The following is a 26569-nucleotide window of genomic DNA, read 5'->3' on the forward strand; positions in this document are numbered from 1 at the left end:
CAAGAGAAGTAGTAAGAGTGGTGCTCTAGTAAGAGCACCAGCTGTATGAAGGTCTGGATTCCCACTCTGCTCTCAGCTCCCGGGGGGCCGCGGTGCTGGACGTGACCAACTGCCCCTTTCTCATCCTCATGAAGCTGCTGCCCTGCACTTCTCCGGAATTAGGAGCAAGCTCAACCCCACTCGAACTGGAGAGAAGTGAGATTTATCCCTGCAGGAAGGGGCTGCCCACATCCTCCAGGCACCGTGCGAGGCCCCGGCCATCCTCGAGCGTGCATCACCTTGGGCAGCCGCGCGCAGCCCGGGACATGGCCGCTGAAGGTTTCCAGCCAGCAAAGAACAGCAGAAGGAGACGCACGTAGGGGAGCCTTCCCACCAAACCAAACTTTGTGTGTCTTTGTGTCTGCCGTTCGCCCCGAGAGCCATTTGTGGAGGATTTATAGCGAGCACTGAGTTTGCAAACGATAAAACACGAAAATGAAAATAGCCTGTGAGTGAGGGAACTGACAGGGGATGGATTGGGCCGAGAGCTGGACGTTAGTGTGACGCGCTAAGAAAACAAGAGAAACTCTTGTGACCTGGGATTCTGGGAAGTTATTCATACTTAAAAGGCTGCCAAGGCCAGCCACTGGGGAGATGATTAGTGGTGTTTCGTTAGTCATTTTTTATTGTCTTTCAGTACAAGTTATGATGACAGGAGATGAGCGGCAGAGAAGGGGGAGACCACAGCAGCAAGCCGTGGCTCAGGGGCTTCCCGGCTGCGCTGCCTTCGGGGCCGAGCTGCAGCCAGCACGCGATGCAGAGTGCTCGAGGGCCAGAGACCCCCCGTGGGCCGAGTTCGGCCAGATGTTGGACAAGGGCACCACGAGTCTGGGAATCTGAGCGGATCCTGCCTGCTGCCAGAGGCCCCCATTGACCAAGGGAGCCTTGGCTGGGGGGCCGGGGCTTGGCAGCAGCCCCAGGAGCTGCGGCAGTCTCAGCCCTCTGGGGACGCATCTGCGTAGCTGTGAGAAGCGTGATCTTGTTTTCCTTGAGGACTGCTTCTGGAACCTGCAGCCAGGACTGGGAATAGCTCATGAGGTTCAGCTGGGTGGTGTCTGCACAGGGGCTTGGGAGGACGTGGTAACGTGTGCGATAAATGTGCTTGTTGAGGGTGAGACCCTTGGAGAAAGGAGGGATTGAGCTCGCGCTGTGGCTGTTGGCATTCGGGGTGGGCGTGCTGCTGTGCCCTGTTCTGCCTCCTGCAGGACAGCGCCTGTCCCCTCATGGGGGAGGGCTGCAGCATGGGTCCAAGTGCACCCTGAAAATGCCACTGCATGGGTGGGTACACAGTTCTCAGGACTCACATAGGTGGTGTGATATCTCTGCAAGGATGCTTCACAGCTGGGAAAAAGGTCTTTGGAGGGATCCGTGCCTCTCCGTTTGGACTTTATGTGCACATGGGTTGCATGGTGGAGAGGCATTGTGTGAACTGGAAATCCCAAAGCTTTGCTTTGCTCCATACAGGACTGGAGGAAATCACACCGAGGCCTGTTCAAGACACAGGGAACATTCTGAAGCAAGGATATCTGGAGAAGAGGTCCAGAGGTAAGGCCTGACAAGTACATCAAGTCTGGGGGGCTCAGTTTTTATTCTGTCTGACAAGGTAAAGGAAGATGGTGAGTGAGATGGTGGGGGAAGGCTTTTGGTGGAGGAGCTGCTATGGTTCATGATCACCCTGAGAAGCATAGTACACCCAAGTCACTGCTAATAAAAGAGGTGGTCAGCTGGAAGGGCAGGTAAAAGTGTTTGGTGGTTCTCACAGTGGGATTCAGAAAGCTGCCGCTGTGGTTCAGAAGCTCTTATCCCTTTGCCAGACTGGGGAATTTAAGCACCTGGCTCTTAGAAACAAAACTCTCCCCCATCTTCACCCCCTGGGTTTGGCACCTAGACCAGAAGCTGGCTGGGGGGCTCTCCACCACACTTGGGCACCCAGAGCACCCTCCATCCTGCCCGAATGCTCCAGGGACTCCACTCAGAAGGACAAACAGGAAAATAGATCTTTTTCTGCAGATTTGTCAGCAGACACAAGCAGTATCTTTCAGGCTTTTCTTAGGCATCATACGTAAAAGGAGAGCACAGCCTTTATTTATTCTCTTTTGTAGATCATCAAACTCCACAAAGATTAAAACCCAGAAATTGCATTAAGCAGCAGCCTAGTCTAGCCTCTAAGGCAAGATGTGCCCTTCTAACAAGCAATACCTAATGAGGATAAGATCCTGGTGAAGACAAGGTAGTTCATAGCATCGCACACATTAGCAAGTTGAGATAAGGATTGTGAGTCAGCCTCAGGTTTATCTTGATTTTACTGACTCTTGTGAAAGCTACAAATTATTTCCTCATCAGTCAGATTTTATCTTGATTTACTTACTGTATGACAGGTGGTATGAGGTAAGAACAACCCTTTTTTCCTCATGATCACCAGCTGAGCTGCATAACTGTTCCTTTGCATGTTGTAGCTTGCTTCAATTACAACATAAAAGACAGTTGCTTAAGCCTCAATTAGAGAGGTTTCACCCAAAGCTGTGTTCTGTCCAGCCCACTAGGACTGGCTTGCTTTACTTGGTTGAGGTTTTGTGTCTAAATTTGGTGCCAGAAATCTGTAGGATTTTGTTGGAAGTAAAGGAATCTTTACCTGCCAGTATGTTCATCTGGAGAAGCATTCAACAAAAGAGCAGGACTTCATGTTTTTTATTCCTTTGTTGTCTTTTCCTTTCTAGACCACAGCTTTTTTGGGTCGGAGTGGCAGAAGCGGTGGTGTGTCCTCAACAAAAGGACCTTTTACTACTATGCCAACGAGAAAAGTAAGCGATGAGACATCCACCCCGGTCTCCAAACTGTGGACAGGGTTGGGAAGGAGAAGGGGAGAGCCCTTGCCAAAGGGCAGGCTAGTACCTGACAAGAGAAAAACATAGATAGTGGGACCTTCAGCTGCTGGGGTTTTAGGTATGAATTTGGCTGAAGTAATTTTAATTCAGTCACTTCTTACCAGGACAATGCACGATGCTGCCTGGAAATGCCCTTCTTTGGGAGGGGGCAGCCTTACAGGCACCTGGTCCCCAGGAGCCCTCTGGGACAGTATGTCATGAAGGAAAATTATTAGGCAATTAGTGTAAAAATGAGCAAACATACCTTTAGTACTCATTTCAAGTGAAGCTGAGATGTTGGCTGCAATTTCCGAAAGCACTTAAGGGATCTGGATGTCATCTCATCTTGCTCTTCTGAACCCCCAATTTCTTTTCTTAGATGTATGATAAATAAGAGGAAGGTTGTAATTCCCTATCAAGGGGTAACATGTAGGTTCTTGTAGAAGGGTATATCTCAGCTTTTTAACCCTCAGCATCTTTATAGGTAGAGAACAAGAGAAGAGAAAGACGGGAACAGAGCTGTGTGTAAATAAAATGACGCACCAAGCTTTCGATTAGCCATCAGCTGGGCTTCAACCCCCTAAGTGACTGTATATAATCCATGTGTCAGTGTGTATAAATATTTTGCAGTCATGCTCCATCAGGTACATATAAACAGACAGTTAATATCTCCAACAGAGTTTGGCATGATTAAATATATGGCCTTCCTTACTCTGTTCCACCCATCCAGAAACACAGCAGGTTAACTGCTTACAGAACGCACGGGTACATCCTTGGTTTTCAATGACCAGTCTGCAGCTAGGGCAGAATCAAACTCCAGGGGCTCCTGGGGATGAAGCTGGGCCTTTCTCCTTCTTCCACATCTTTTGAGGATCTTGAGTACTTTTTCGTGAAGGGTTTCAAAGAAGCTTCCTATCAGCCAGCATGGCTGAGGTGCATGCAGGGGTATGAGTTGCTTGGAAATTTTGAGCAAGACATTAGCAAAGGCAGGCACTGAAGACAAGAGCTGATATTCTGTTGCTTCTGTGGGAGACAGGCAGTTGTCAGCTACTAAATGGTCTCCAGAAGGTAACAGAATAAAGCAAACCTGTCACTGGTGGTCTGGAATCATTTTATAGGGCTTGCCTTTGTCTCTGGAAGTTTCTGAGGATCAGCAAATCAAAAAAAAGAAAAGGTTAAGAGCAACTGCCTGAGTCATACTCCCACACTTAGTCAAGAAGATTGATAAGGAAATAATGAGCTGGGTATCCAGCTGGGGTAAATAAAAGCGCCTCAAATGACAGCAGTGAAGTTCCCTCTCTCCACCCTGGTTGACAGGGGCCGTGAGCGCGCATCTACAGGATCCATAGGCCAATTCTCAAAGGCCCCACTAAGTATTTCTTCCTGTATGCCAGCCTGCTAATTCCTTACCAGTGGAAGAATTGTTGGTATCATATTTCCCCAAGTACACAGTGGTCTCTGCTTCATTACAAGTAGCTCATCTCAAGCAACCTTGTGACCCTGGCAACCTTTCAGTGGCTGTTCACAATCTCTTGAGGCTTACAGTGACATCCTCTTTACTGTGTCTTTATGAAGACTTTATAATGTTCTCTTTGGGTTTCCTGGGGGAAGAGGAGATGCTTAGCTTGAGAGTCTTTCTTTGACATCTCCCCCTGGAAACATGGTGTGCTTTGGCCTCCCTATGTGGGCAACAGACCTCTTCCGCACCCAGTAGTGCTGCAGGTTATAATATAAAATAAAATTATAAAGTTATATTTTATAAAATTATAAAATAAAAAGTTACAGACTCGAGAACAATTGTGTTTCTCTTCTTCCAGGCAAGCAACCTAAAGGCACCTTCTCCATCGAGCAATATAGTGCCCGGCTGGCTTTCCATCTCCGCAAAGACTCTCGCAGAAGATGCTGTTTTGAATTAATCTGCCCTGGCAAACGCACCTATGAGGTAGGAACCGGGAAAAGAAGCGGAGCCTTTGTGCTGGTTGGCCACAAGGCACAGGAGCATGTGCTCCCAGGTCCAGGACACAGGCTGGACCTGAAGGGTCAGGGAGGCTGTGGATCTCCAAACCTCGGTCCCTGGTAAAGCAAACCAAGAAGCACTGCAGAAAGGTGTTGATGCTTCTCCTTCTCGGCTGGTCCCTCAACATGGACCTTCCCTTGGCACAAGAGTGATCCTGGGCTCTCTTTGCACTTGAAAAGCACAAGAGTTAAGTGAAAACATGGGTTAGAAGCAGTAGAAGATTGGGTTTGGAAAGCCCATTTTTAAATAAGCAGTTCAGAGCCGTGTTAAATTTAAGCCTTCAGTTTGTTGAGCATCCATCAGGTATCCTACAAATTGGTATAATGGAAAACCTGGCCCAATCCACAAAGTGTATATGAGAGCCTTCCAGACCTTCAGGGAGATCTTGGATCTAGAGCCTTTGTTCAGAGTCAGTATATTCTGCAGGGATTGTGGTTTTCATCTGAATTCTTTTAATGAATTAGGCTTGACAGCCTTCCTCTGGGATAGTCTAGCTTTGTTCCGCTTATGCTTCCCTGTTTGGAACAGGGAGATAAAGAAGTGAAATGGTTTTCCCAAAGTCCACAGGGTACAGAATGGCAGATCCAAAAACTAAATCTCTTGTTTTAGCTGCAAATCTTTTTCATCTTTGTACGTATAAGAAACAGCATGGTAACAGGTGAATCCCTCTCCAGTTCACAGCCCCAAGTCCAGCAGAGGCTGAAGATTGGGTGGATCAGATCCAGTTCCTCCTGAAGGGTGAGTCTGGCAGCGTGGCCTGAGCTGCTATGCCGCGTTCATTGGGGCAGATCCCAGCAGCCCTTCCCTTGGGCAGCTCCCTCCAGCAGCATATGGGCTTGTGCTCAACCCCAGGACCTTGCTGGAGACACAACAGAGCTGAGAAGGAAATCAATAATCCTCCTTTCTACTCCTCTGCTGCAAAGTTGTGCAGTCTGTCCCCTCCCCAGCCCTGGGAGTTGAACCCAACCCGTTACTCCTGTGTATCTGCTCTTCGCAGAAAGAGAGGTTCTGGGGCTTTGCTGTTTTGAGCAGCCAGTTAAAAAGAGGTGGTTTCTTGGAGCCCATAGGCATTTGGGTTCACCTCCAGCACTTTTGACTGTTTTTAGAGAATAGTGTCCTGTGATGTCTCAAAAGCTGCAGGTGTTACCAAGTTGGACAAGAAAATTACAGGAATTGCTCCCTGCTGCCATAGATCTGCTGTTCTCTGCTTGGCTGATGAGGGGTGGGCCCAGCCCCACTGGAGTCATTCCAGTTTGAAACCAGCAAAACTGAGATGCTAACTGCAGTCCTGTATACAGAAACCCTCCAGAAACCGTAAACAGCCGCATGATTTCAGACTGAGTGGTGCTTTTCCAGTTTTAAATCATGTCCTTGCAGATCAGTTTTGTTTAATTCATTGTATCAAACCCTGTGATTGCACTTCCTTTCTTTTTTGTCTTGCCGAAGTCAACCTTCTCTGAAATACCCAGGAATGGGGTGAGGCTCAGTTCCTGGAGGCACTTGTTGAGTTTGGCTGGCATTTGCCATCCTTTCTTGGGCTTTTAATTTGTTTTAGCCTACTCTCAACTTCCATCCCATTCTCTTCACAGTAGATGCTCACGGGCTGGGTGTGGGGACGGTTCACCCTCCGCAAGGTCCATAGTGAGCGCTAAGTATTGTTGCACAGGCTTTGTTACTTGATTTCAGCTCACTGAAAATACCAGCAACCTGCTTGGCAAAGTTTACTCTTTTTCACCGTGCTTTCGCTCTCTGCTTCCTGCAGACTTGAGTTCCCTCACTATCCCATATGACGAGGAGGACGAGGAAGAGCTCTACAATGATGTGGACAGTTCTGACTCAGTGACCACAGCATCCCACAACACTACCCTGAATCAGGATGATGGGATGGAAGAGGATGACGTCTATGAGGTTTTTCCAGGTATGCAACCACATAATAAGGTTAAAACTCGAGCCATGCCCTAGCTTTAACCCTGCAAATGTGGCAGGAAAGCATGGCCTAACACATTGATGGGAACGAACATCTCAGGCTCTGCTGAGTTTAATAAGCCTGTAACTCAAAGGTGCTACCCTGTTTCTTTGTTCAGACTGGTTGATGGACTCCAAGAGCATGTCTTTCTGTTTTGGTGAGGCGCGGGTTTTGTAAATTCAAGTGAGGCAGCTTTTAGGGGTTGTGCTCTGTTCAGCTCCAGTTATATTAGGTTTGGTGAGAGTGGAATCTCTGGGCTGTGTTACCTGGAAAATCAGAGTTAGATGATGAAAATGCTCCCTTCTGGGCATGCAGTCATGGCTGTAACGTGATTACTGGCCTTCCAAGTGATGATAAAATAACTGCATTAAAGACTAGTGCTTGTTCACTAACAGTGCAGGAGGCCTGGAGGTAGCAGGGCAGTGGCTGTCAGTTAAAGGAGCCAGAAGCAATCTTCCTGGCACAGAACCAAACAGCCTGAAAGGGTGACACGGTCTGCAACATTTCTTACAGCAGAAATCGCAGTGTGACATGCCCCAGGGCACCTGAGCCTTACTCAGACACATGTGCTGTGTTCTGCCTCTGCTGAGGTTGGGAATGCCCAACCCTGCACCCCATCCCCTAGAGCAGGGCCCCTCGGTGTCTGCATTCAGAGATGCAAAATAGGTCCTTGTTTCTTCTTATTTATTTCAGAACTTTATATTCGTAGTGATTAAAAAAATATATTAAATGCACCAGAAATTTTTATGGTGCCCAAGATCTTTGTTGTGCTATTGCTGCCAGAGGAAATCTCTGCTCAGCGGTTTCCGAGTGGCATCCAAACAGCTGCCAGGAGCGGAGCTGAGGCTCCAGGGCCCCGGCCTGCCAGCACAATGCTGAGTACAGCCTCAGCTTCTGTCCATCTCTCATCTTTCCTTTTTACCTCTGTTTACATCGTCAACTCTTTGGGCAGCAGCTGCTTCTTCCTCCAGGCACACCTACAGTGATCCCTGAGCTCAGCGGGAGCCTCTGCTCTGTGGTCCCTAGGCGGATGCGTGTGAAGTGCTGACAAACTGTCAGGCCAAGGGGTTTCAGTGTCCCCGGCTGCTTTGGCAGCTGCGTCCAGCTCCTCGCTGCTGCCAACACCACCCACAGGGCAGATACTAGATGTGAGATTCGTTCCACGTGAGGCTAATGGTGATCCTGCAGTGAGCTTGCGTGGAGTTGACCTAGGGACAGACCCTTTTGTTGCCCCTGCTCTGAGATGCCGAGTGTGTCAAAAGCTGCAAATCCACTGTGGTAACGCTCTGTGCCTTTCAAACGTGTCTGAATGCCCTCCCCTGGGTGCGGGGTGTTGAGACCCTTCACACCCCTGGCCCCCATAAGCATGGGAAGGCATCCCTGTCCAGCTGGGGTCTCCTCTGGGCCCAGCTGCCTTCCTTGTGTCCCGAGTGAAAATAGAGAGAAAGAGGAGAAAAAGAAAGGGGGGGGGGAGATGAAGAGATAATTTCCTCAGCAAGTCATCGTCGTTAATGAAGTTTTACAAAAACAGATACAACCAAGGAAAAATAAAATTTCACAGGTGATAAATTTTTCCAATTTCCCTGGCAGAATTCGATAGGATTGTTAAATTAAGAGTGAAGGTGTCTGTTAGGAAGCAACGAGCAGTGATGGGTAATTTTATAGAGTGGAAAATTGAATCAAATTGCTACATTAAAACACAGCTCCTCTGAGAATCTGCCCAACGCCCAGGCTGCTCCAGCGCAGTAGTGGGGCACGTGGCCCACCAGCTCCCTGGCCATGCCCTGGGCTGGGGCTGGGGTCTGCCCGGGGGCCCTGGACCCCAGTGGGGGTGCCTGGGGGGGGCCCGCAGGAATGCGCTGCCCTGGTAAAGGTGTTTTCCCAGGGGTGGTGTGGCTGGGTCTGTGATGCTCTGCACAGGGAGGCGGCATAGGGGGCAGAAGCACAGACCCCAGGGGGTGTGTTTTTCAGCATTTCCCTCTAATTCATCACTATAAAATTCAGATATTGACTGAGGTATCTGACCCGGGCGCTGGTAAGGCAGAGCTTTGCTTCCAGATGATTCAGAAAAGCACCTGGCTGCAAGAGGCAGAAGGGCTGCCATGTGGAGGGGAGCTCCCCACGTCCCCCCAGGCTGCATTCACCGCCTGCACAGTGCAAAATCTGCAAGGATGTGGCCAGGGGCCAGCATGCCACAGCGCAGGCCACGCTGCAGATGCGGCTCGGCAGCACGCCAGGTTGGTGCCTTTGCCGTGGCCATCCTGAGCATCTGCCAGGCACCCGCTCCTGTGCTGTGGGCAGGGAGAGGCTGCGGCTGCCCCGCTGCGGCACTGCCGGAGGAGATGGGCTGCAGGAGGATGAACGGAGCCCGCTGCTGTCAGCCGAGGGGAAGCCACGCCAGCGAGCTGCCTCCCCACCACGTTTTCCTGAGAAAAATCCCATGCAAGTTTCCTTCCTTCCTTCCTCAAAGCCTCCACCCATCATAGCCCTTGCAGTCCATCAGCCTCGAAGAGCCGCACCGAGCCCGTGCTCACTGCAGGGCAGCCAGCATGGGACCGGGCACAACCCAGGGGTTCCTCCAAGCACCTTTTGCAAGAGGCACAGTGCGAATCGTCAGCAGGGCAGGGGCTTCCTAACGGAGGGGAAACTGGGGCACAGAGGTCTGGGAGGAGGTTTCCTGAGGACAGCCCAGCTCCGGGGATGGAAATGGAGCCTGCAGGAAGCAGGCACAGCCGCAAGCTGGAGGCGTGTGCAGAGCACGGCCAGGAGCTGGGGTGGCCGTGGGTGCTCGGCAGAGCCCCCCGCACGTGCCCAGCGGGCAGGAGCGGTGTGGGCGTGCTGTGACGGCAGCTCCTGTCGCACGTGGCCCTGCCACGCCTGGGGGACGTGGCCCCGTGCCCTGGGGGCTGCCGCCGGGGTTTGCCCCACCTGGGGTTGGCTTTGGGGTTTCCGTGGCATGGCACGGGGCTGGGTGTGACTGACCTCCAGTTCATGTCGAGACTGGATCAGGGGTTGGGGGCCCTTGGTTAAAGTACAAAGGAATCCAGATGCGGGTCTTCGGGGATGCATGCATGGGAATGATGGAGGGAGAGCGTTGCTACAGATGCATTTACATTCTCTTTTACAAATGCAAAGAGCAGGCAAAAGCCACTTTCAATAATTTATTTTAAAATCAATGCTAATGAGGTTCTGTCTCGTCAGTGGCCGAGTTTTACAATAAAGTCTGATTTATTTAGAAAAGATCTTTGGTGCCGCTTCCCGTCTAATGGGGGAGCAGTCGCAGTGACCCTCCAACTCGGGATCCAATTTGTAATTCACAGCGGAGGCCTGACCTCGTTTGCATTGATCAGGGCCGGGCGGGGGAGACGGCTGGGGCAGGGCCAGGGCCGGGACCATGTCCTCAGAAAGTGCCCAGCAGCAGCAGTTCACCCGTTGCCTCATGGCCAGGTTGCACGGGACCAGCAGAAGACCGCCCGCGGGGCTCCTGGCAGCTCTGCCCCAAGGCGATGAGTGAGCCCCGGCCCCAGGCATGGCAGGGGCTCCTCTGGCTCCTGCAGGGCCGCGCTCCGCAGCCAGCCTTTGCCAGCAGCAGAAGGAGCAAGAGGTGCAGAGCGATGCTTTGCGTGAGTGTTGGCGTTCTGAAATGCTTGGGAACTGGGAACTGGTTGCCATTTGTTTTGTCAGGCTGTTGCTAGTCTTTATGGTTGCAGGAGGAGGCCTGGGCTGCGAGTGCTGCGCACCCGACTCAAGCAGACCCCAGCTCGGGCTGGGGGGGTTGTACCTGGCCTGGTGTTAAGTCCCCTTTAAACCTGCGTACAGATCCTCACTGCTGTCAGTAACCAGCCGTTTTCCCATGGCTTCCCCGTGACCTCCAGCCTCTCTGTCCTTGCTCACACTTAAACTTTTCCATGCTATCATTTCTTAATATTTTCTTGGGCTCTCTTTCCTAATCTTCCACAGCTGTGCCAGTGTCTCTGCTCTTTGCTGCCTGGGGTCCCTTCTCCTCTGTAATTTCTGCTTCTGTCCACAATGCTTCCATGCATTTCTGTCCTGGCATTTCTCCTCAGCATCTCGTTTTCCCTAGGCTGCAAGTTCTGCACAGGAAGCATCTCTTCCTATAGGGCACTTGGCAAAGTGCTACATAAATTTATGAGGCTATAATAAGTGATTTGTTTTTACCAGTGTTAACAACAATTTATATTTTTATGCAGCATGTTTTAAAATATTATCTGTGACTTCCTCCCTTCCACTCTTCACAATTAAGCCGGGAATTTATTATTCTGACAGTCGGATGCTCTCACAGCCCAAGCCCTCTCCTGCCTGTGGGTTTAGTGCAGCACTAGTGATGGCCTGGCACCATTATGTCTCATGCAGTAACGCTCACAGCCTTTTCACTGGCTTCTCTGCTCTGTTTCCCCCCCCAGAGAAGGAGCCCTCCATCGCAGAGGACAGCAAGGATGCCGGAAGCGGACAGAGAAATGGTGAGAGCCCGCCCCATGTTGGCCAACCCAAGGGACCTCCCGGTTGTGGCGGTCAGGGCATCCGGGGTGCAGGCACTGATGGATGAGGGCACAGCCGAGGGGCCCGGGGAGAGGAGCCAGGGCAGGAACAACAGGAGGTTGGGCAGGACATGAGTCAGGGCCAGTGGCCCAGAGGAAGCTGCCCCAGGGAGGGCTCCGGGCACGGGAAGCCGGACGGACGCCGCCACCACCCCAGGAACCAGCGCCGCCTGCCCAGCCGCCTGGAGCGGGCAGCCCGAGAGCCTCCCTGTGCTCACCGAGGCCCCCGCCCCTGCTTTTTCCTTAAGGACCCGCACTGTGGGACAGGAACGGAAGGGCTGTTTCCTCCCCAGTCCCACCTGCTTCGCTTTTCCATCTCTGCTTCCGCCCCGGCGCAGGAAAGCAGCGCTTGTGTCCAAGCAGCCAGGGCTGGGCTGGCCGGGGGCTTCCTGCTGCCCCCCATGGCCCGGGGAGTACGGCCTGCTGGCCCAGCCCGGCCAGGAGAGCTTGGAGGGGACGCGCCCGGCTGGGGGGTGCCCGCCCGGCTGGGGGGTGCCCGCCCAGCTGGGGACCCAGAGGGACAAGGCAGGAGTCCTGGGTGGTGGGTGGTGGAGGCTGGAGGGGCTCAGTGGTGGCTGCTGCGGGTGGCAGGTGCCTAAATCAGCTGCACGTGGGGTTGTGCTCTCCTGAACACACACACACGGGTGCACGAGTGCCCCAGGCATTGCTCAGCTGGTTGCTCCCCCAGACTGTTCCCATCTGTCCTAGAGCCCCTGTGCCTGACTCGCCTGACGTTTCTGGTAAGCCTGATCTGATCCCTTCAGCCAGCATCAAACACCTTGGACGTGTCTTGGGCAGTGCCCCCAGGACGGCACTGAAATGTTTGCACTGAAATGTTGGTGGCAGTGGGCCCACAGGGTAGAGTCCCAGCTGTCCACAGGGACCAGGGCAAGTCAGCATTTCTCCACCCCTCGTGGTCTTGCAGTGCTTGTTTCCCACCCAAGCCCTCCCCACATGATGACTTATTTGGCCGCTGGAGCATGTGGCAGCTACAGCAGGTACGAGCGCCCAGAGCTCGGAAAAAAGACATCCTGATCTCTACAAACCATACCGTGGTCGTCACGCGGGGCTGCACATTCATCCCTGGAGACTCCTCGGCACGGGCTAAGGAAAGCAGAAGGAGCTGGGACACGCGCACACACACACGCATTTTTCTTTGCCTTCCACGAGTGTTCCCAGTGTTTAAACATCCAAATAACCATCGGCAGAGAAGCAGCCCCCACGCCCCCTGGATGGGGATGGAGGCTCGCAGGAGCAGAGCGCAGCTCCGCGGTCCCCTGGTGCCAGAGGTGTCGTGGGGAGCCAGCACCCTAAGGCCACCCTGAGGATGTTGGCTTTCGCCTGTCACAATCCTGCCAGGCATTTTAATGCCCTGCTCATAGTCATTAGCATCTTCCTGGCAGTTGTAATTTTTGTTAATTGTTATAACTGCTTTAGTTATTAGTGTTGTCATGATTGCTTTAAGTCCTGTGTCTGTTTTTATGCTAAATAATATGTTAGACTCTTGCCTCTGAAATGCTGGGCTGCATTTCAAGAGGGAAAGGTTATCACAGTGCCAGGAACCCCAGCCCTCGTGCCTTTTGCCTTGGTAATTTGTGTTTCAGTCCAACCGGACAAAGGGTGAGAAAGAGATGACAGGAGTCCTTGAGCAGAGCGCCGGGCTGCAGGGAGGGAGAGAGGGGCTATTTCTTAATTATATCACGCAGCCAAAGTGCCAGATGAGCATTTGGCTAATGGAAAACTATTGTTTCTAATTTCCAAGAACCACAAGGATGCCACGAGGCTGGAGCAGCCCTGCAAATCCCATGGAGAGCTGCAGGCTGCTCCAGCCAAGACACCCATTCGCTCTGATCAGGCTGCTTAACCCCTGCCTTCTGTGCTGGACAGGCTGCGGGGCTGCTTCTGCAGCGCAACCTTACCAGCCAAATCCAAACAGCATGCAATTCCTATCCGTGGAAAAATAACAGAAGCCCGGAAGCCTGCCTCCTTACACAGTCCCTGCACTGAGCATGGCGGGAGGTTTCACCGAGCACAAGCACAGCAGTGAAAACCACTGAGCTGCCGACGGCTGTCACTAGGTTTCAGCATCAGCAGGCTTCTGAAGCAACGAGCCCAAAGCAAAGGGACGGGGGCAGAGCGCCTCTCCCACAGCCCTACTTTGGGCTGCTCGGGCTGCAGAAGAAAATGACGCAGTTCTCACATTCGGCTGGTTTTCTTAATGACCCTAAGGCCCATAAACGTGGGAGCAGGCTCTCGTCCCACTCACATCAGTGTAAATCAGTCACACTGAAATCACGTCTCTGCCCTGAGTGCAGGTTCACATATCTAGCCAGCGCACCTGGGATGTCCACCGTCCCACGAGGAGGTTGCAGAGTGACGTTCTCTCTTGCCTGGCCTTATCTTCAAGTGCTGAAATGGGAGCCAGGATCTCTGTTCTGCGAATGGTCTTAATTTTAGCAAGATATTCTTGATAGCTTGCACAAACATCTTGCTTATGAAACTGTAGCTAGGGATTAAACGCAGAGCCTGGCTGTGCTCTCATTGTGAGGCATCTTCATCTGATGCAATTAATTTTGACCTTTTGAAGGTAGCATTGGTGGGAAGGGTGAGACCTTCCATCCAACCAGCTGACATTGTGGGAAGAATAAACTTGGGAGCACAAAGCTTTCTGCAAGCTGGGAAGTTTTCTCCCTTTGTACTCGGGGAGTCTCATGTCCAGGATCATGGGCACAGCTTCCATGAAATCTATTCTACCAGCAGCTTCTCCTTTCTCCACTCCCTGCTGACAGGGTGGCAAGATGCCTCCAAGTTCTTCTCATCCCTATAAAAAGCAGAAAAAGCAAATGCAGGATGGGAAACTGAGACAAGCTGGTTTCAGCATCCGCCCTGCGATAAGGGTAAGGTGGCCCCGGGCAGCGCTGGGGCGGGGAATGGGCCCCTTCTTCTCCAGAGACTTCTTGTAACAAGATCTATTTTCTGTGTTAACCCAGAATCCCTTCCCCTCCCAACACATCAGTGACACAGATCATAGCTCTCTGAAAGGAGCGCAGGCTGATTTGGGGGATAGCTGTGTGTGAAGCCCTTTGCCAGCTAATTATAATGCTCCGCAGCATTACAGGTGTTATAGTTAGCCCCTGAGCAGCTTTCCCCCACTGAGTCCAGCCCTCCCATTTTGGTGCTTCGCATCCCTCCCTCCCTCCCCTCCAGTCCACAGCAGATGACCATGGCTCACAGGGGGACCCAGCAGGTCGGTGCCAAGCGCCGTTCCCCCCTGCTGGGTTGTTCTCTGCATCCCAGTGTTGTTCTCACATCCTCCTGCAATAACCTTTTGTGGTGGTTACACAATTTACTGGCTGCTACCAAAAGTGCTGCTTGCTTTGTCCTCTTGCTCCGTGTCTGCACACCCTGATATTTCCTTTGCCTTGAGTTCATAACCTCTGGTTCCTGCACTTTGTACAAGCTTAAATAACTCAACAGCTCCTACTCCTTCTATTCCCTTCACAATCTTTTCCTCACCACTGTGTGCTCCCCCTTTAATACTTTCCAAAGGATGCAGACCTACTTTTTTTTCCCAGCCTTTCTATTTAAGTTCCCCAAGTCCCTGAGTCATTCCAGTTGCTCCCTGCTGTACCATTATCCATCTCTGTAATGTCCTTTTTCATATTTAGGTGATCAAATCCGGGCACAGTACTCCAGATGCACCCTTATCACTCGGTGCCTTATACCATATTAGAAACATTTCCTCCAACATGTGCTCGATATTTTCTATTTATGATTTCTGGGCTTGGTTCAGTCGCATGGCAGAGCAGCGCAGTCCGTTGGTACAGCCCTGGTGCTCGAATCTCCCCCTGCCGAATGTGGTTTTACTGGGTTTAATTGTCCCTGGGGGCATCATCGCAGAGGTGTCATGTCGTGACATCTGGATTCACCCTCAGTTTGGTGCTGCACCATCATAACAGTCTCCTGCCTGAAACCTTTGGTCCAGGTGCATGTTTTAACGGTTGTTTTGTGTACTTGAAAGCTGTGAATCTGTTTTTTGGGTGTTTTTGTGATGCTTTGGATATGCTGGGACGAGTTGCATCCCCAGCCTGCAAAATGGACAGAGCAGCATCTCCGTCAGCCGCGGGGCTCTTGGAGCACACGGCATCAGGCTCGCCTGGTCCCACTGTGCAGCAGGATGCTCTCTGCCCCATGGCGGGGACCCACTTTTCATGGTCTCTGGGCCAGTTTTGGATGGGAAATGGCAAAGATGGAAATGTTTTGGTCTGGAAATGCTGCTGTGACACTTCCCATAAAACTCACGCACACATTTCGCCAAGGGCAGTCCCCAGCCTTGGCACAGAGTTTGCTGGCAGTTTCATCAGCCCAAACCCATGGCTTCCAGCAAACAAATCATTTGCCTCCCCCTAAAAGGAGGAAAAAAATGAGTTTGCTGGCTCACGTGTTCCCTCCCCTTTCTGCAGCACAGGCTGTGGTCACAGCTCCCGGCTGAGGGCGGGAGAGGAGGCGCAGCCTTCCCCACCTTGCAGGCTGCATCATGCCTGGCGCTCTGGGACCTCCTCTGACTGCCCAGGAGCGAGGGATTGAGGCAGATTTTGCTCCCTACCCTCCTCCCATCCCTGTTCCTGCTCCAGGCAGTCCTGGCTGAGAAGTCAGTGCCATTTGATTGCTGAGTGAGCCCTGCTCAAGCGGCCGAAATCCCCTGCATGGCTTCTTTAATGAATAAACAAACTTGGCTGTCACCTTCCCCCGCAGCACCCTCCCAGAGGCCCCGTGCAAATACCGATGCTAATTAGTGGTATTCCTCTTCCATGCCTCTGGCACGGCCAATAAGCAGCCGTCACTGGGGGGACGCTGCCCGGCTGGTGCCATGTGTCCCCCCCCAAGGGCACGGGCACGGGCACAGCTTGGAGGGGGCCTGGGGAGGAGGTGAGGGACTTGGGACGCCAGTTTGGTTCACCTGTGGTTTGTAGCCAACAGCTTTAATTCGGGTCTCCTGAAGCTGAAGCATGTGTCAGTGTGCTCGCACGTTTTTACTCGTAGTGTTCCTGCATTTATTTACTGACCAGCCATTTTTTCTTGTGGTGTTTTTAGGCCTTTACTTTTCAGCTGAAATGCAAAATAACACCAACGTTTTCTTGTCTTCCCCCCAAATACCAACTGGCTCCAGCCCCTCTCCCCCAGACACCCCATGCCATGACCCCAGTATTTCCCCATGTAATCCCCTCTCCCCAGTATTTCCCCGTGTAATCCCCTATCTCCCTCACCTTTCCTCTTTGCTTCCCAGGAGGCCCCCAGCGAGATTATGCCAATTACTACCAAGGCATGTGGGACTGCAGCGGCGAGCACCCCAATGAGCTCTCCTTCCACCGTGGTGACCTCATCTACATCCTGAGCAAGGTAGGGACCCTCCAGGACCCCCACGCTTGCCACTATGGGGCTGCAGCTCGAACACGAGCTCCTGAGAGCTGGGGAGGTCGGTGAACAGAGAAAATCGAGGCGCAGGGTTATGTTCAAGTAGTGGAGGGCGCAGTGGGATGCCAGGGTCCAGTTCCCACTTGGGACCCCAGCATCCTGCTGCCCGCTCTGTGCCTTCCCCTTCCCACAGCCAAAGGAGCAGCCAGCTTGTGTCCCCGCTGTCACCCTGTTTTTGCCTGCAGCATTCAGTGCCACTCCTGTCCGTGCCTCCTGCATTCACATGTGGCACTTGAAATGCCCCAAAGCAAGATTTTTTTCGCAGTAATGGAGTCTGTGCGTGCTGTTGCTCAGGTATTACAGGGGTAATTGAGTTGCTCAGCCAAGTATGACCAGGGCTCTCTTCGGCAGGCGCACGCAGGTGAATAAATTACCTGTTCGCACTAGCAGGTCCGCAGGGGTGAGAGCAGGGCCACCAGCAGCCATCGGTGCCTGTGACCCTTCCAGCCCCACTCGTCCCCGCAGGGCTCTGCGCTGGCTCCAAGCCGCTTCCCGCCTGATTGCGGTGGCCCCGGCTGGCAGCGGTGAGCAGGGCCAGTGGCATTTTGTGGGTGGCATTTCACTTCGCATCCCAATCTGGCACGGGCAGAGTGATGAAGTGGTGGGGGGGGGCTGCATTACGCGGCTGGTTTTGCAGTGCACCACACAACCCAACTTCATGCTCAGTGCAGCTCTGGCAGCAAGGAGGGAGGGAACAACGCCATCAGCCCTGCGCAGAGCATCCCTCGGCCGAGGTGCCAGGACAGCAGGTGCCTTTGGCTTCCTGCGCTGTGTCCCTGGCTCCAGCCCCCTCTCCAGGGAGGTTTGGCAGCCACATCTCAGGGCTCAGCATCACCCACGCGCTGAGCATCCTCCCCGGGGTGGCAGGGATGGGGGGCACGCCATGGTTTGCTGGCGGGCGGGCGACCATCATGCCCCAGCTGCCCACAATGGGCACCTGCCTGGGGGAGGCTGAGAAAACCCGGAACAGGAAAGGGCGCTGCATGCAGTGGTGGGTTACAGATCTTTGGGGATGAAGAGTCTGAGGCTTGTTAAGACCAACACCGTGTTTTACAGCTGAGAAAAAGAATGGGATTTAATTTTGCCTCCTGGTGGTAGGCACAGGATGTCCCTGTGGTAGAAATGGGTGACTGGCCGCTGCAGCAATGGGCAGGGGAGCGGAGGCAGCAGCCTTAGGCCTCCTCTTGGAGGCCTTCTCTGAGCCCTTGAGGCTGGACCCTTGGCACGGGAGCCCCGTGCTCCTGCCGGGCACGTCTGCACCGTGGTGGGGCTGGGACTGCAGCCTGCAGCTCACCCTGGTGGGCCACGAGCCAGGCACTGCTGGTGCCGCAGCAGCCCCGAGCCTGGCGGGGGCTGACCACCGGCTGCCTGTCCGCCTCCCCACGGGCTCGCGCAGCACCGAGCGCGGCACGGCCCAGCTGACATTTAGCTGGTGGGTTTGAAGCCAGCTCCTGCGCATCCCTGTGGAGGCAGCTGCATCTTTGGCAGCAGCAGAGAGCAGCTTTTATTCTTGGTGTCACTGTGGCTTTCTGGAAGGTTGAGAATTTCCCATCTGTGGATCTCAAAGCACTTTACAGCAGCATTTACCAACTCTGCCCCCCACTGCTTTACAGCAGCGAGACGAGGCTGACGTGCTCCGGGCCTGAACCCAAAGCCTGGGCTTGTCACCTCGTTTATCCGGGGGGTTTATGCCAGGAACAGCTGACAGACGTCCCCGGGGTGACCCCCGTTGGCCGCAGCCCCAGCTCCCCCCAGCCCGTCCCGTCGGTGGCCAAGCGGATTCAGCAGATCCCGTCCGGGTGCGTGGGAAGAGCAGCACGGCGCTGCCCCGCCAGCTCGGGGACACAGCTTGGAGTCACGGCAGGGTTTTTGCTCTCTTCAGTGGCTCCAGATTGCGACTCTTGTGCTGGCTTCCTCACACGTAACCGATCGGTCCTGGGAGCTTTTCCCCCGTAAATTACTTTGCGCGACGGATGCTCACGGCCGCAGCAGAATTGAGGCAGCACAGGGCGAAGGGGGGAGAGGAGGGAGGCGAGCGGAGGGGAAAGGTGTTTGAAAAGCCTGTTCACTCAGCTGCATTTTAATTTCCTTTTCAATCTTGTCCCAATTAATTTCGCAGAATTAATCTCACAGAAGCAAACTCGGCAGCATCGAGGCTGCAGTTTTAGCGGTGCGGTCGCTCTGTCTGAACATGAAATAGTAGCTAATATAAAAATCCATCTGGTGTGTTTGAAACACATGCCGGCTGCTGCTCGGGTCCTGTCTGACATTTTGAGCATCAACAGCGGGGAAAAGTGATTTGGGGGTTAGTGGACATCAGTAGCTGGCAGCAGCCCAGAGCGCTGGAGAAGGGGCTGCAGGCGCGGGGTGGGTGGGAGAGGCTGCGACGGAGGGGACGCGCGCCCCAGCCCGGGGACAGGGCAGGTTTGTCACCGAGGTCCCTCCTTGCAGCGGTCCCTTCGCTGCTGCGTCCCCCTGGCCTCGATGCCTTGCCTGGGCACCTGTGCCAGTGTCCGGGAGGCCTTGGCGGGGAGTCGGGGGCACGCGGCCGTCGAGGGCTTTTCCGATAGCCCTGCTGCGGGGCACCGGGGCGAGCAGGGAGCGCTTCTGCGCCCTGGGGCAGCGGGTGCCCGCAGCGCAGCCCCGCAGGTGGAGCCAGCCGGGGTGCGGGTGCCGTGGGCCGGTCGCGGCACGGAGCGGGGTGCCGCCGGCACCCGCCTCTCGTGGTCCCACCGGGGCAGCTCCGGTGATGCCCCTCCAGCGCCACCAGCGCCTCGCCGGGCCTTGGCGCTGCCCCGGGGCTGGGGCCGCCTGCGGGGACCCCGGATCGCCGCGGCCCGGCGGGGAGGCTGGGGACGGGGGGTGCCGCGGTCCCGGCGGGGGGCTGGCGTCGCGTCCCCTGCCCCGTGCCCGGTACCGGCCGGGGCGCAGCGCCGCCTCCCGCTCGCAGCGGGCCGAGCCCCGGCGCCCCGCGGGCCCCGGCGGCGCCCGGCGGCCGGCCCCGAGCGCGGGCGGGTGCTGACACCTAGCGGCGGCACGGCCCGGCCCGGCCCGGCCGGCGGGGAGCGGGCGGCCGGGGGGGCCGGGGGGAGGCCGGCGGCGGGGGGCACGGGGCGGGCGGCCGGGGTCAGCGGGAAGTCAGCGGTCACCCGCCGGTCACACCGGAGCGAGGCCATCGCGCGGCGGCCGGCCCCGCGCCCCCCCGGCGGGAGCCAATCGCCCAGAACGAGCCCCTGGCAGCCTCATTCCTCCCAGGTAATTTGTATAAATGAGGGGACGCCCGGCGCAGGCGAGGACAAAAGGGGGCCGGGGCCGCCGGGGCGCAGCGCGGGGCTCGGAGCCCCCCCCGGCCCGGAGCCCCCCCGGCCCGCGCACCGCGGCCGCGGCTGGTGCCGGCACCTGGTCCCACCGCGGCGTGGGGGCTTCGGGCGGCCCCGAGCATTTATTTTGCCCTGAAATTCATAATAAATGCAGTTAAAGACTTCGTGTCTGACAGAGGTAATAATAAATTCACTGCTAAAGACAGTAGTTTAATTCCTTATACCCTCCAATACTGCGCAGAATAAACTATATTCATCACCGAGTAATTTTTTACCACATAAATCTTTAAAACTAACCGTTGTAGGCTGTTGAGGCTGAAATATTGTGAATTTATTAGATATGCCCATGTAGTATTGGATTCAGAGGTTTCCATTCGAATATATTACAGGGGAAATTTGTGTCTTTAAGTGTGACAATGCTTCCATTTTCCAAAGCCACCATTATAACCAGCAGCTCCTCCGGAGTCAACTCTGCCTTTATGAGACAGAGATTTAGTAACGAGCCCCTCGCTAATCTGCCGGGGAGGTGCGGGGGTGACATTTGCGGCGGTGCCCTGCTTCGAATGGGTGGCAAAAAAGCGCTTTTGTTTCCAGTGTAACAAATGCCTGGTGATTTCCCAGATTGTTTCGTAAATGGAAGTGGAAATTTCACTTGGGGTTGCGGCGCCCGGAGATACTAAAGTGGGGTGTCGTTGGTAAACCCGTTCCTTCCTGGCCATAACTTTCCCAGGCTGCAGTTAGTTTAGAGATTTACATATTATATATTGTGTACATATACATGCATGTGTGCAGAGAGACAGATTGGAGTCATTTTTGTCTGGAGAGTGGTTAATCTGCAGTAGCTGGCACCCGGGCAAAACAGATCGCGGAGGCTTCAAATTGGCACGGATTTGCCAAAATGTGACAAGCCAACACCTTGGCCATCGTCACAACTTCCTTGCGTATTTTTTTAATATTTTAGCCTGTTGAGCGCCTGTGTTTCAAGTACGCATCCTTGTTTCCTTTGCTAATGTAAAATACCAGCAGACAGTAGAAATCTTTGTTCGTTAGAGAGAGACGGAGATAATTATAAAACCATCTCCCGGTTCATGAGGCGCGGGTAACATTTAAACCAATTGATGTGGTAACATTTAAAGCAGTTATATTGCAAAATGTCACGTACGGTCTAGTTTCATTAGAGACGAGTTAATAGATGGATGGAATTGAAACTCCCGGTCCTGGGCATAAAACAAAAGTTTCCTTTGCCGTAACTCTTTCTCAGGCTGCGGTGCGTGCCCCAGGAAGGCAGCGCCATGCCCTTCCCCAGGACCAAACCCCGAATGTCTGAAACTTCCAGCGCTTCTTCCTCTATGGAGCAGTCACAAATCAATGGTTAAAAATTAAAACCGGGCTATTAACTGCTAACAAAAGCGCCGTGCCCAGAAATCCCACAGCTGGGGGATCAGTTGTGCAGAGGACCCCGGTTCGGAAGGTAACGGGAACGCACACAATTAATGTTCAGCATCTCCCTGTTGCAGCCAGAGATGTGCTCTGCTCCACCCGAGGATGCTCACAAGCCACGAGTGTTTCGTGCTCGCTTCCGCGCTGCCTCTCCTTTTCTCCTTTTTTTTTTTTTTTCCCAAGCTGCTCCATCTGTAAATGAACAAACATCTTGATTTTATAGCCTTTTGCTTTGTAACACTGAGGGATGGAGGGGAGGGGGTAGAAGTAGTGGAATGCCTAAGTAAGACTTTAATTCCAAATTCATTTACGCTATAGCGATGAAGTTGTCACAAACCATAATGCAGTATTTAATTAAAATAACAGAAGTGTATCTAGATATGTCCTGGGGTAGCTATCACCAAATTATAGTCTGTGCTATCCGTATTGTATTTATGAAGCGGCGGTGTCTAAGGTACAGCCGAGCGGCTGCAGAACGTTTAAAGCATCCTTCTCTCAAGGGCTGCGTGTTTCTCTCCCTCCTCTCCTTCCTTTCCCTTCCCTGCTGAGCTCTCTGCAGACGTGGGAGCGCTGCCACGGTTTTGGCTGCCTGGGGCCCTGGGGGTGCTGCCGGGCCCGGGTCCTGGCCTCCAGCTCCTGACCTGCGCAGTTGTGGCAGGACCTGGGACTGGGCACCCGGTGACCCCTGTCCCAGCCCTGGTGGCCCTGCAGCAGCGCCCACCCCTCCCTGGGGGTCCTGGCCCCACGCCCCTCCCCGGGCCCCGCTGCCACTCCTGGGGAGGGGCGGCCGGTTCGGGGGCTTGCGTTACCCATCAGCAGCGTGCATGCTGACCTGGAATGAAGCTGAGACTTCTGTGCCAGCCGGGGTCAGGCTTTGCACTTGGCACAGGAGAACACAACGGGCCCCTCTGCCAGCACCTGGTGAGCTCCCGGTGCTGCTCCCTGGGCCATGGCCCCGCCGCCAGCACCCGGCCCCCCGCCCGGCACGGGTTGCGCATGGCCCCCCTCCGCTCGCCCCGCCAGGAGCTCTGCCAGGGGGACTGACTGCAGCGACCTTCGGAGGGAAGCGGGCGGGGGGTCCTGTGCGAGGGATTGGGATAAAACCCGTCCCGTAGCCACCCCGCGCCCCCGGCACCCCTCGCAGCTCGGGCAGTGGGGAACGGATGGCTCCTTGCACACGCACGTGCACACGCATGGCCGCAGTTATTTCGAGCCCTCTTCACAGGTCACAGGCAGAGTTTAACTCAGATGGCTGCTAATTTTCACCAGGCGTGAGTGTTCAGGACTTTAAAGGCGAAAATAAGTGGCTGCAGAACAAATTTAGGAAATGGAGTGTGCGATAAAGCAAATAAAAATCCCCCCTCCTCGTGGCGGGGAGGAGGAGGAGGAGAGGGGAAGGAATAGGTAGAGGGGAACAGGCCTCAGCTTATTTTACCTCCCTTGCAACTTTGCCATTAAAGTTGCACCTACAGCTAGGAAGTTTGTCCGTGAAAAATGGTCATTTTGTTTCCCCTGCTCAAAGCACGTTATTAAAATGCTAATTTAAAAGAAAAAGGAGTTAAATATCTAGCAATGGTGCAGTCTAATTGCAGCCATAATGAGCTCTCTAAATGTGAGTGCCCCTGACACACAGAGAGCATAAACAGCCAGCAAACACATCATTAGTGCTCGCGTTCATTTATTCTGGCGACCTGACGATGACCCCGCGAGGGTCGGAAGGAGCAGGTGGATCCGGCTGCGCGCCCCGGGGGACGCAGGAAATGAAGCCGGAGCCGCTGCCATGGCAACGCGCGGCCGCGGGCACCGCTGCGCCGGGCGGGGTGGGGTGGGGTGGGATTGGGATTGGGATTGGGATAGGATTGGGACTGGGATGGGATTAGGATTGGGACTGGGATGGGGATGGGATGGGGACTGGGACTGGGATGAGGACTGGGTCCGGGACTGGGATGGGCCACCCCACCCCGTCCTGCCCCGTCCCGTCCCAGCCGCGTCGCTGCACCCCCTCCGGGCTCACGCGGGCACCTGCTCACGGCAGGAGGGGGCACTCAGGAGAGGAGCGAGGCAGCCGAATGTGCAAGCAGACGGCTGAGGAAGGAGATTAATAAAAGCGATTCTTTGGAAGTGATTTTTTGCTCTATTCCAGCCCGTTTGCTTCTAAACAGCCTCGCTGATCACCTCCCAGCAATGGCACAATAACTTCGCTCTGATTCTCCCCCCTCGTTTCTCCCTCCTCTCTCTCTCGCCTGTCCGAGGGGCACAGGAACACCATCCCTGGGAAATATTTTAAAATAAAAAATCTCCCAGCCGACACCCCCGTCCCTCACCCTCCCCTCCCTGCACCCCCCTCCTCCTGTGCACTCTCGATGAACCTGTGATATTGTAGCAATGGCCCTTGAAGTGCAGTGGGGAGGTGATTTAGGAGAATATTAAAGGCAATGTGGAGATTCGAAGGCGCCTCTCTCAGGGAGATCTGGAGAAATACGCAGCACAGATGGGCTGAGCAGATTAAACATTTCCGTCACATTGTTTTCAAATTGTGTTTGTGGTGCCTGAGGGTTGGTACTGCGGTCAGAGCGCGGCGGAGCCGCGCAAAGCTGGGAGCCGCGCGCTTTATGGAATAAATATTAATACGGCAGTTTCACATCATCTCCCAATCCCATCAGCGCTGCGGCTCCTGCCGCCGCTATTGTCTCTGAACTCGGCGCTGCCTCCCGCGGCCCCGCTCCGCTCGCGGCCCTCCTGCCCCGGCGGCTGGCAGGGCTCCAGCCGCTCCTTCTGCCCGCGCCGTGCCGTGCGGGGTCCCGGCCGCAGCCATCTGTGCGCGTCCCGCGCGGCACCCCCCCGGCACAGCGTCCACCGGGGGCCGGCTGCCCCCACACGTCCCACCTGCCCGGCCACCGCCGCTGCTGCTTGGGGCTTGCTCATCGTAGGGCATCTTAAGCCCGTGGTGCTGCCTCGCTTGGCTGGGTGCTTGCTTGTTTTTAATGGAAAATGGCCGATGGGCCAAATCCTGCGCTGCACCAGTCAGGCCGGCCTCCCCGCGAAGGCCTGAGGACTTGTCCCAAGGGGAACCCGCAGTTTGCCTTGCCAAAGCTATCCCTGCCCGAGCTCCCCCAGCCAGGTACCGCCACGCTCCGCTCTGTTCGCCCCCCCCGGGCTGCTGCTCCCAGCCCCCTGTCTCCTCTGGCTTCCCCCCCCGGTTGGGGCACGTGGGCCCCCGGGGGCACAGCACCACCACCGTGGCGCTGGGGCAGGTGCCACGCGTGGGCCAGGGGAGGGAGCAGGGCCCGGCCCGGCCATGTGTCCTCAGCTCCTGGCAGCAGCTGGGAGCTGAATCATTGGAGGCAGGTGGGAACCATTTGGGTTTGAAAGGATTTACCCTACAAAAGACCAATGTGCTGGGGGTAACGGTAGGTCATGGTCTGAACCAAAGGGTGAGCGTCTCCTGAACTGCTCCGTACTGGTGAAAGCCCCTCTGGGCACCAGCCCAGCTAAGGGGAGGATGCTCCCAGCTGCATCCCTCGTGGGCTCTGAGTCCCTGCGGACAGGTAGACCTCTGATTTCAGAGCTTGCTGTGGCTCGGAGCTGTTTTTTTGAGGTGAGTAGATGTAAAGCTGACCTGGTATAAAGCTCCCCGGTATCAGCCAACCCCTCGCGCCCGCCGTACCTTGCTATGAATTAGATTCCTCCATTTTCCTAACAGTAATGTATGACACACAAGCACTAATAATGGGGCCGAGCAATCATAAACCGATAAGTCCCTGACTGATTGGCTTTTCCTTCGGCATCCATCAAAGCGTCATTGATCTTCTGTGCGAAGCAGGGTGATGAATGGTGCTCCTGAAGCCCAAAGGGGTTGTTTACGAGGGCTGCCAAAGGAGCGCGGTGGCAAGAAGGGCTTAGGAGCACCCATGGGGAGTAAATATTGTCGCCACAGCGCTCGGCAGAGGAGGGGAGCCCACGCTGCCTCGGCAAGGGGCCCGAGGGGTGTTCAATGGGATGATTTGAGCTTGCCAAAGAGCCTGGTGGGGCAGGGCAGGTGCTGCTGGAGAGATGTGGCTGCGGGTTTAGGGTCCCACGGGGTGTCCATCTACACGAGGCTGGGGTGGGGCGGGGGGCGGTTGGCCACGTTCTTGTCACTGCTTGGGCCGTGGGGACGCAGGGAACCTGCAGCTGAGCCATTCAGGGTCACGACTTGCCCCCTCCTCAGAAGTGTTGGCTCTCCCAGATGGTGTCAAAGGAGCCTCAGCACAAGGCACGGAGACAAACCGAGCAGCAGCGGCCAGACGGGAGCGGGGTTGGGGTTGGGGTTGGGACATCAGCAGCTCTGACCCTCTGTGGCAGCAGGGTGCGGAGCAGGGACGTGGCCAGCCTGCAGCACACGAGACAGCACAAACACAAAGCGGCAGGAAAAGCCAGAAATTAAAGCGCAGCCATCATCCAGCGGGGTCTGCGAGCGCTGCCCAGGCTGCTGCGAGGCACCCGCGGCGCCCCCACCCCCTGCCCCCGGGGAGTCCGCTCAGGGCTGCCTCGGGCCGGGAAATGTCCCCGGGCTGGGTTTGGTTATGGGTTTGCTGTTCCTTCTGGTTAGGTGGTGGCTGGTTTGGGGCTGGGTTTTTGCTGGTTTTTTTTGTGGTTATAGTCTTGTTTCTTCCCCCACCCCCCCCCCTTCTCCTTTTCCCTTGTTGATGGAGCTTAGCAGCATAAATCCTTTTACAGCCCCGTGCACCAGCCCGCCATAAAAGCCCCGATTGTTGGCGATTATCTGAACGAGCGTCTGCTTTCGGGTTCGATTGGCACCGGGGATCTCGGGAATTAAATGCAGAAAGTGCTTTGAGGGTTTTTCTTCGTTCTGGGAGTAAATCTGAGAGTTGCAGCAGGAGTGAGAT

General features: G+C 54.9%; 1 protein-coding gene across 1 annotated transcript in view; it reads left to right on the forward strand.

Annotated features, from left to right (window-relative positions):
• The window catches only part of SKAP1 (src kinase associated phosphoprotein 1), a 137209-nt gene extending 118121 nt beyond the window's left edge, over positions 1-19088 (forward strand). Inside the window, exons 5-13 of the mRNA XM_035569915.1 lie at positions 1504-1584; positions 2757-2840; positions 4721-4845; positions 5595-5658; positions 6683-6838; positions 11311-11367; positions 16733-16845; positions 17066-17184; positions 19040-19088. Of these exons, the coding sequence (XP_035425808.1) occupies positions 1504-1584; positions 2757-2840; positions 4721-4845; positions 5595-5658; positions 6683-6838; positions 11311-11367; positions 16733-16845; positions 17066-17184; positions 19040-19088 (848 nt within the window). The remainder of the gene's footprint in view (positions 1-1503; positions 1585-2756; positions 2841-4720; positions 4846-5594; positions 5659-6682; positions 6839-11310; positions 11368-16732; positions 16846-17065; positions 17185-19039) is intronic.
• Positions 19089-26569: the final 7481 nt, after the last annotated feature.

The sequence above is a fragment of the Cygnus atratus genome, chromosome 25 (genome assembly GCF_013377495.2).
Source record: "Cygnus atratus isolate AKBS03 ecotype Queensland, Australia chromosome 25, CAtr_DNAZoo_HiC_assembly, whole genome shotgun sequence".
NCBI lineage: Eukaryota > Metazoa > Chordata > Aves > Anseriformes > Anatidae > Cygnus > Cygnus atratus.